The 10,784-nt window shown below is 34.0% G+C and overlaps 2 protein-coding genes across 2 annotated transcripts; both read right to left on the bottom strand.

Moving 5' to 3' along the window:
- Positions 1-2,202: 2,202 nt before the first annotated feature.
- LOC138317414 (uncharacterized) lies at positions 2,203-4,404 on the bottom strand. The gene is made up of 3 exons (XM_069259055.1): positions 4,248-4,404; positions 3,677-3,828; positions 2,203-3,185 (listed from the first exon to the last, which is right to left on the bottom strand). The coding sequence occupies exons 1-3, from the start codon at positions 4,334-4,336 to the stop codon at positions 3,094-3,096; spliced, it is 333 nt and encodes a 110-aa protein (XP_069115156.1). The 5' UTR covers positions 4,337-4,404; the 3' UTR covers positions 2,203-3,093.
- A 609-nt stretch (positions 4,405-5,013) lies between these two features.
- On the bottom strand, positions 5,014-7,145 carry LOC138317415 (temptin-like). Its single transcript, XM_069259056.1, has 3 exons — positions 6,822-7,145; positions 6,171-6,321; positions 5,014-5,179 (listed from the first exon to the last, which is right to left on the bottom strand). The coding sequence occupies exons 1-3, from the start codon at positions 6,999-7,001 to the stop codon at positions 5,097-5,099; spliced, it is 414 nt and encodes a 137-aa protein (XP_069115157.1). The 5' UTR covers positions 7,002-7,145; the 3' UTR covers positions 5,014-5,096.
- Positions 7,146-10,784: the final 3,639 nt, after the last annotated feature.

Raw genomic sequence — 10,784 nt, 5'->3', positions numbered from 1 at the left:
ATTTAAAAAAAAAATTTTTTTGAAAAAATTAAAAAAAAAGCGTCCAATCCTGTCTCCTATCACAACATCAACCACATCATAACAACGATTTGATTGCTAAGAATATGCCACGAAAATGGAAGATATAGGTTTTTTGTAAGGAATTCCTCTTCTTTATGTTTAGTAATGTAAGGTCAGTAGCGGTCTGTGTAATGTGATTCAAAACAATGCCAATACATGTCTGATAACGGTTAATGTAGGAAGGGACGGATCACTAGACTAATGATCAGCGCTTCTATAAAAATGTTAGAAAGTATAGTTTCACTGAAATTTATATACAGCTAAAAACTTCCAAACTGCTATTACTATATATGTATTTAACAATATCATATCGGAAGTGAAAAGGTCAAGGGTCACCTGCCCGATCACGTTGGTTTTCTGCGGGCACTCCGGTTACCTCCCACACTAAGATCCCTCGCGCTCTTACATCCGAGCCATCGAGAGTGATTTGCATAAGTTGTATAACTTGTTTCGTAATCGATATAAATAAATAAAATGTATATTATATATATTCCTCAATGAATAAAGCTTATACAGCAAATTAAAATGAAATATTTTGAAACTCATTTTATTTCAAATTCGACAGAGCGTAAAAGATTGCAATGAAATGTGTATCACCATCAAATTTATCATTTTATCAAATATCATTTTTGAAAAGAATTGTTTATAAGTCAAAAAATATGACAAAACCATTGTTTTTATTGGGTCACAGTAATGTATAAAGTATACATAGTCATGACTGTTTATACTCTTAATGTTTCCCATTTGAAAGGAAGTCGATATATCCGGTTTTTGTTCGAGTTGTCAGTCAGCTCACCATCAACAAGTGGTCCGTCTGACGATTATAAAACCCTTAGTGATTCATGTTTTCTAGTACAATGTATTATAAATTATTTGAATTTCATTGAAAACTATTTCGGGAATAATTCAAAACATTTATAGATCCATTTCAAGCAAACATGAATTGAGATGCCGAAACTGGATAAGACATTCAAAATGCGTATAATTAAAATGGTGGACCTCGTGGTCAACTTCGTTTTTGGACCCACTCTTAACAATATCTGGTCAGGGCATTATCTGTATCATTTAAGGCAAATTTTAGCTCAATCATACTAATGGAATGGAAAGAGCCTTAAATTTGTCTGATTAGATAAACTGTTATCGCACAGTCCCGTTTCCAGATCCCCACTGTCAGGATCACGCTTTAGAGGCCAAACATAACAACACATCATTAATTGGGCATTATTTTCCTATCTACCATGATTATTCATGTATCGAATCAGTGTAATTGGAGAAGTTTGAAATCAGTTCTTGCAGAAGACTGTGGTGGATACTGCCATCTTTTATTTTGGTACGACCACCAACACCTAAATATAACCATATCGGTATCAAATCGGTTACATGAAAAGAAGGTTGACATTCTAGTAGTGTACAGCGACGGCACACGACGAATTGCTATGAATGACCCTTCAGCTCAGATGACACTGTATCTTAAAAGCTGTGTTAAAAAGCGTGGCATTTTAAAAGTTATGTGTGCAGTAATTTTCATACGGACGAACCAAGAAGAGATTTTAATATGTTATTCATCAACACAAGTATCAACATTTTAAGTATTGCAGTACATGATGTACTTACAATACATAAGTTTTAATTGTATAAGTACAAATTAGCGTTTTATAAGAAACAGCCAAAACTATTTACGTCTACAGTGAAGTATAGAAAGTTTATAAGGTCAGGCCATGAAGCAACGCTGTTGAATGCAATTTCATTTCACATTTTTTCAGAGTTAGTAGTAATTGTAAAGTGATTTCTGCAGCTATGTTTCCATTTACAGTGTAAACATACATCAGGCATAAAAAACCCAAGAATTTAATGTACATAAATTATAACATCTATACGACATCACACATGTTAGTCTTTTCATTTAAATTTCTCACCTAAATTTATCAAAGCTTATGATTTTCAATAGATTACTTAGAACGAATAACATGTCAATCTGTTCACCCAGTATAACCATATAAATTTAACACAGAAATAAACGTCCGCTTTTTCCACACTACGGAAGTTTCCGTTTCCGATTAGACGGTGACACTATTCATCACTTGAAAACTCTCATATGTCAGAACATTGTGCAAAATTCTGTAAACAAAACACTCCAAAAAGTTTATATTTAATTTTGTTATTTTATTTCATAATCACAACCATAACAATACAATATAACATATGGTCACCAAATTGATATCCTCACATCAAAACCTACTCACACTTTACTAAATTACTAAATTAATTGATTCATACATTAAGGAAAAATAACGTTTAATTCATAATTGATCAATAATTATAAATACTTTACATTCACACAACAAAGAAATTGAATAAATATCAACTCAATGTGATTGCATACATCTATAAATAAATTTACACTAGTTGTCCTATACATTTATGACAATTATTTACACTCAATAAAGCATGTATCACCTTTCTCACAATATTTATCCTCAAGTATTCAACTATTGATTGACACTTCCTGGATAATTAACCTTTCGTCGATATCATAAGATGATAGAAAGACGTCTCTATTATGCAAAACCAACGCATATGATGGTAAAATTCAAAAGAAACGAAATGTTAGACATTTTAAATTACTCTAATATAGCAGCTAGTGAGTCTATAATGATGTACCCAAAGTATCTTTACGAGATCAAGTCGGATTTTTTATTTACTAAGTACACTGTGTAACTGTCCAGATCATTCTATCGGGTTTTTACAAGCAGTTATAAGTCTTCAGAAATCAGGAACCAGCATATACACATAGGTATCCGGAGGTATATTAAATGAGAATTAATTCCACTTTTTGTTAACAAAGGTACGACATCAATCGGACCCCTCAGAGGATATGGATAGTTCCCTTTCTCTATGTACCTTTCTCCGGCTCAGTTTGCGCAATGCTCAATATGTGAAGCGGTACTCAAAAGAGTTAAATGCGAACCATATGATCACTGATCACCTGGTCACGACGAAGACATCAAGATAACATAACCCAAGCTCAACTAGTCAATTTTTGAATCCTTTCAACAGTGCCCCAATACTTGTTTGAATATCATCTGACCTCGCTTGTTCTTCAAAAAGACCTAAATTTCTTGATCCTGCAATAATAATTATACAAACACACATTAACTTTAACGGAAACATATTTTAAAGCAAAGCTTGTGACTATAACTGATTAAAATCACCACAAAACCTCAAAACATTTAAGATTTGTAAATGCATTAACATTGTTCAAATATATTGTTTAGGTAGTTTCTCAAAAAGTGCTTTCAAACATTGAAATAATTTAGCCACTTAATGAAATCTGTCATTAAAAATCATTGATTAGTAATTTCACAGCCTCAAGATGATATTTTGGTGTAAAACGAAGATGATAGAATAACAAATTAAATACGATAAGAAAAGAAAAACATGACGAAAAAAACTAGTAAAATGATAAATGCGTTAAATAAGATGATCGGTAAAATAGCATAAGCTATTAGAGGAGAAATTCCGTGACAACAGATAACTGATCAAGCGGAATAAATCTCAGATTAATAATGGAATGATTGAAAAGCGGTTTTGTTAGTTACAAATAAAGCTAGCTTACCTAGAATACTCCTAGTCTCCGTTAGTGTTGTGTGGAATGTTTCATGGGGTGTGGGTTTGAGGAAGCCTTGAGTCGTTACCCAGCTTTCCTCCTGTAGTGTCTGCCAAGCCTTCCTCATACCACCCTGGGGAGGCGGGATGTTGTGGTGGGTCCTACAGTGTAAAATTGTAGTTTAATATCACAGTGGTTAACAATAGATAGCAACAAATAAAAAAGAAAAAACAAACATGAAATACCTAAGATAATTATTCTACAGCAATGAAACATTGAAGATAAAGCTCTATGCGTGTATATACAAAGATATTTCGGAGTTTCATATATGGCTTATAGAATAAATTTACATGTAAGAGAATATCCACATTGTGGGAATAAATAAAAAACGCCATTCATTTCCACAACTCTCGTTTAAAGTTGAATCATCGTCTTAAAATTAATTAATCCAAGAAATACAGCAAATTAAGCGATTGATGCATATTTAAAAATGCATAAATACATTTAAAAATCTGCGGTGATCATCGAAAATATCAAAATGTACTTAAATCATCAATAAAATATTACTTAATCTACTTACATAGACTGTAGACCTCTTGTCAACGTTCCTTGTGTGTATTTGGCCACAGGTCTTGTGACTTGCCTTGTTAGACTGCCGATGGCATTCATGGTTGTTATTAGGTTGTGTTGTAATGTATTCGCTATCAATTCAGTTTTTATACAGTATCGTGTAACTATAAATAGAATACTGGATTTTAGAGCAGCCTCCGTTATTGGGGTTTCCCTTGTAGGACATTTCAAGTTCGTGACGTAGCTCCGTACTATGAAAGTTTCCATTCATGAGTAATAAAAAAGCCTGTGTCTAAAAATAAACTTAATGGTAAATACAATATTTTATTATTAAAGTTGTACTTATAGAACACACAGAAGCAGGGTTGTTAAGGATTTTGGTTGGAGTTGCCCTGTATTGTGATAACAAACAAACCCACAATGCAGGCATTTTGATTTCCGTTAAAATGAGGGCAAACGATGATTTTTTGGACCCCAAGACAAACTGTTGCCCGTTGACGAAGTCTAACTCAGTTTGACAAATTTCCTATGGAAATTGAGCAAATAATGCTCATAAATTTGTTTTTCCAATATAAAATCTGAGACCCCAGGGCCATGGATTTCACAATTTTTGTAAAGGGCTTTAAGATCTTTTAATCTGTTTCCATCAAATCTGTGAATTCGGAAGATTTCTTCAAAATTTCAGGATTAATACAAATTTCCTCCAGTAACTAATTGATAGTTAATAAACGTGTATGCATTATATTTTGAGGTCATTGGAAAAAATCACACACGAATCTTTTGATTTCGTTTATTGAATATTGACATTAAGTAAATGCATTCATATCTGCCTTCGGTATAACAGCAGGTCGGTATACGTTTATCCGTTGACTGGTCGACAATCTATATGATAATGATAGTTATAGTCTATACATTTCTGCAATGTCGTCGGCTCACAAATCCCTGAAACACAGAAAACACTGGGCATTACTGATACATAAAGCACATATATTTCTCGAAATCTTATCAAGAAGCTATCGGTATTGAAGAACTTAAATAATTTCTAAATTGGGGCTAAATTTCGTCACTATATCTTCAACATTCAGATAAAAAGTACTAAAGTCCCGATGGTCATATGACGGGGCTCCCATACCCCTTGTTTACTAAATTTTGCTGTCAACACTCAGCAAACTTCATGCTGATTAACGTTACAAGCAGTAACTGAGCGAACATTTTAACATGGTTTTTTTTTCTTCGAGAAATTTAGGTTTAAATGAAATTATTCGAACAAACAGACATGTATGATGTTTCATACACATTCGTAACAACAGAGAAATTTAAAAGAAAAAAAGTATTACTGTGATATACCAGAAAAGCCCACTGTAGTGAAATGTATGTGAAATGTTCAAACTCGGTAACTGTCCGTCATTACACATAATGATCGGATGTCTTGTATGCCGAACCCTGGCTCTTGGCAGTGTTGTAAAGAATTTTAAGTCTATAACTACCAAATCGCTCTTACAGTGGTGTGGTTACCTGATTAGATGCATGTTTTTGTCTAAAGATAATTTCATCAACTCCTCAGTGGTTATGTATTGCATTTGTTTAACGTGCGTGATTTTGGCTCGTGTATGGGTACAGCGTACGTGTTGTACCTGCTTAATCGTATTGATCAACGATTTGGAATTTCAATGGTATCAATCAAAATAGTAACAATGTCGTAAAATTTGTCAATATTTCTTGAAATATGTTTCATACGGAATGTAGAACAATACATTTATGTCATATTTAGCTTCGTGGTTTTAAAACAGAATTAGCCCCTTTAAGAATAACATACCACTGTTCACAGTTCCATGTTATAATTTGTAATTCTACATCACAAGTGAACCTATGTTTAACACTTCTGCTTAACAACCAAAGGCGAAAATGGTAAATTGAAGTCAATTATAGACACCTGGGTGACCCGTAGCAGGCCCGGCGGGCGTGTCTCCTACCGTCCACACACATGACGGGTCCCCGAGCTCGACGCCATTCGGCACGCCATCTAGATCAGTATCATCTGTGCAAAGTTCTAATGTCCACATGTGTCCATTCTGTCTGAATGCCTGCATCATACAAGGAAACAGAAGTATGAAATATGATTTAGATAAAATGTATCGATGTAGCAAACCTTAATTCAACCTTAACATGGATTATACAATAACAAAGTGTTGGAATGTCAGGTGATAAATAGGCATCGCACACAGATCTCATTTGAATAACAGACAACATCGCTGTTAGAGAAGATACAACACGAACATACATCAGTCTCCAAAACACGCGCTCGCACTACATGCACGCTACACGTGCATACATGGGTGGCCTTCCTTACGTGGTCATGGTTGTTAATAGGATGATAATTAATCAAATAAACAAACAATTGATTGATTTATTTCAAATTTTCAGAAAAGCTCCTCTGTACCAATATGGTGAATATTACCAAAGTGGAAAAAAACGTTACTGCTGTTATATGTCCGAGGAAAACCAAACGTTTACGACAGCGGTGACTATGTCATTTCAACATATGTTTTGTTTGTGTGATCTAAAAAGAAATAAAAATAGTTACATCTCCAAATAGATTACGCTGTCCACCTCCTGAGGATGTGATATGTCCTACGCCATTCCACAACGTTCCATCTACGCAGGGATGCGGGACGGCATCTCCATTAGGTATCTGTTTCTCATAAACTTTAAATCCTAAACAGGTACTCAAACTCAAAACGGACACGAACACCTGTAGCAACATCCTTAACAGCCAACAAAAAGAGTGACGACAGGTGTCAGCGAAACTTTATAATATGTAGGAAGGATTCATGGATCGTGTTCTTGAAAGTACAAATCACAGGGCCTCGGCATGGATCCGTAGGTCTTACATGTACCACACACTATATAGACTATTAGTATTATTTTTTTTATTTGATAAGAGATGCAATGACAAACTGCTGTGGGTTGTAGATGCCAAAAGGTTATCTAAATCTGCAGAACGAACATGCATGATCCCATGAAGTATATACTAGTTAAATTTAAAGATACCACTTTAGTCGGATGTTGTGTAAGGAATCACCAAACATGTGTAACAGTATATATAATATTTAATTTTACATTTCTATTGGCACTGTTTAAACATGGAATGATATTAAATAAAATATAATGTATGAGCGGCTATATACATGTCATATGAAATTCATTTATCCAGTTCCAGATTCGAAATGCCACAAGCCTTCATGCTATTTTTACATATATGTAGTTTATGTAGATCAATATAGCGCATGCAGAATTGTAAGCATGTATGCCAAGGCGTTCATATTATTTTTAAGGAAAGACTTGCAAAAATAAAAAAAACATCTTAGATTCGTTTAATAATCGTATGAAATTAACGTTCATTTAAAGATACTCCACTAGTCCGCCAATATATATTAGGCAAAAAAAATTAAAAAAGCTTAATAACATAGGCAGGTTTAGCGGACTAATACTCCACCACCGACGAATGGTATTTTTCTTCATCAAAAACAAAAACGACGAATTAATATTTTTCTTCGGTTACAAAAGTTACTTACTTTACCACCGTATAGTAATAACCCCGAACTAGGTACCCCCTGAAGCGAGAGTGAGAAAATCAAGATTTGAACAGAGCAAAGATTGTCGCTTTTATCTGCATTTTGAGATGTTTTGGATACTGACGTTTGGTACACGTAATTTCGAATTTATCAACCACACACTGATATATCAATGGTTTTCGAGAAGTGTCGCAAAAACTCTTGCCAAATGTAAACATGCCACCACACAAAGGGAGGTACGGTTGTAAATCGCCTGTCGTTAGAACGGATGCTGGAAAAGAACTTTTAGTACTACATTACACTATTATGATATATAAGGGTAGATTCAAAAGAAAAATACTTCTCAGTCCGTCTCATTTATGTCAAAAGGCTCACCCAAATCGCAATGGTGTACGGCACATAGCGAAGGAGGTGTACGGCTCATAGCAAATGCTTATCTCGGGAGGTATACGGTACATAGTCACTTTATATGAAGGGAGTTGTACGGCTTATAGTTACTATTACATATCTTTTCAATTATTGGATGGTGAAAACAAAAAAGATAACTATTTATGATTTAATATGCCTCATATGCATCACTATTACATTATAAGTGTTACTAACAGTTTACAATCATGAATAGAATTGGGGTTTGTTTGTTTCTCGTAACCAGTGAAGTGCAACCTAAAGTCACGTACAAAACGCACTTATTTCGTTCCCACTCACTTATTTGGTTATCATTTATAAATTGTCGAGATTATAATGCGTTTTATTATGATACATATATTTTGGTAACTGATCCATTGTCAAGTTTAGAAATAAATATGATTACGATGATGAAAATCATGTAATGATAATAATGGTATAGATGATGGTTGTGATGATAATGATGATGATAATGACGATTTATGAGGATTATATGAGTAAGATGTTTGAGAATGAGTGTGATAGCGATACTGAATGTGAATAAGAATGAAATTATTTAGCTATGTGCAGTATATTACACATGAAAAAGAAATAACAATAAATTATAAAAGTCGCAAGAATTATTATTGGTTTACTTTCATATGTAGATGTTTAAGCTTTGTATTCGGAAAAGTTAGGCTTTGGTTTTATTAGTTTAACGTCCTATAAACAGCCAGGGTCATTAAAGGACTTGCATGGTTTGTTGCTGAAGGATAGCTGGAGTACCCGGAGAAAAAACACCGACCAGCGGTTTGTAAGTTGCAACTGCCCCACATGGGATTCGAACCCGCATTCCAGAGGTGGAGGTCTTGTGGAAATATCTCGGGCCTTGGAACACGTTCTAATGATAAAACTTACAGTTTAGTCTTAAAAATAGAGAATAATTTAGCACCAAACTATCTCCTTTCACTTCTGCCTCCAAAAGCCACTGATACACATAACTATGCTTTAAGAACTAATATCAGTTATAGAATCCCTCTTCACAGACTTTGTCTAAATTTTCTTTTATACATTCTTCTCTGCATGTATGTGGAATCACTTGGATGCAGCGATTAAATCATCACCTTCATTAGCAACTTAAAAAATATATCTGATGTATGTAATTCTGATGAAAAAGATTCAGCCTATTATAGTTTTTGGTGTCACGAATACAAATGTTGTACATGCAAAGTTAAGACATCGATGCAGTCAGTTAAACTTGTTTCGTGCTAAATTGTATATGTGGTCATAAATTGTATATGTGGTCATAAGTGTGAGAGTGCCTATAATTTTTTTCTTCCAATGTAATAAATATATGAATGGCAGAATTATTTTATAAGATAACTTAAGAAACATGAATGTTGATATTAATTTGAAAGTTCACTTGCAAGCTGTTATACGCTGATCATATAAACCAAAGTATTTTCGAACACATGCATCAATTTATAAAGTCCAGCAAAAGATTAGGATGTTATAAAAATGTAAATTTTATATTCAATGTTATCAATATTGTCAATGTCTATTGTCTCCTGTTTCGTCATTGTATGTTACAAGAAGGGTTTTCAAATTTGTAATACGTTTGCCTGATCACTTTGTCTTTCAAATTGACAATAAAATATTTTTAAACCAAAACTTTTCAACTTTCTCAACATTCCTATCTTTTACTATCCAGATAGCAGCGTATATATAGATGTACGTATTGTCATATCTTCTGACTGAAAAAAGATGTGTGTATTCATCAGACAAACATTATCTATACAATTTACACTCATTTATTATCTTTGTGATAATTAACGGTTTTGAGGTCACTGTGAGCCGTACACCTGTCAAATAAAATATCAGCTATGAGCCGTACACCACCGTAATTTTACATTGCTCCCATAAGATAAGTACACTGTAACTGGGGCTAAGAAGTATAGAGTAATGTAGTACTAAAATATGTGTTTATGGGCTATGGAAAGTTCTTTTCAAGCATCTGTTCTAACCACAGGCGATTTACGTCGTTACCTCCCTTGGTATGGTGGCACGTTTACATCTGGCAAGTTTTTTGCGACGCTTCTTGAAAACCATTTATATATCATGGTGTGGCTGATAAATTCGGAATCGCGTGTACCAAACGCCAGCATCCAAAAACATCTCAAAATGCAGATAATAGCGACGATCTTAGCTCTATTCAAATCCTGATTTTCTCACTCTCGCTTCAGGGGGTACCTAGTTCCGGGGTCATTGCCATACGGTGTTCGCTCTTACAAAAAAAATGTCAATACAGAATTAATCATCATAGCCTAACTGTAAACTCTTTTCTCTTCAAGTCACATTAAGTTACATCGCCTTTATATGTACTATGTGCAATTCCGAGAATGAAACTATTCCACATGTATTGTTGGATTTTGGTGAAGTACAAAATTTACTAGAAAGCCTTAGAATTTTATTAGGCGATATTTTCATTCCATTTAACTTTCAATAAGCAATCTTTATTCTTGGGCCAATATCTGAAAACCCTGACAACTGACAATTCAATGTTTATCGGTATGTATATGGATATGGTA

This window comes from Argopecten irradians, chromosome 3 (genome assembly GCF_041381155.1).
Source record: "Argopecten irradians isolate NY chromosome 3, Ai_NY, whole genome shotgun sequence".
Taxonomy (NCBI): Eukaryota; Metazoa; Mollusca; class Bivalvia; order Pectinida; family Pectinidae; genus Argopecten; species Argopecten irradians.
Note: the sequence above shows the minus strand (reverse complement) of the source record. Positions and strands in the feature narration are given on the sequence as shown.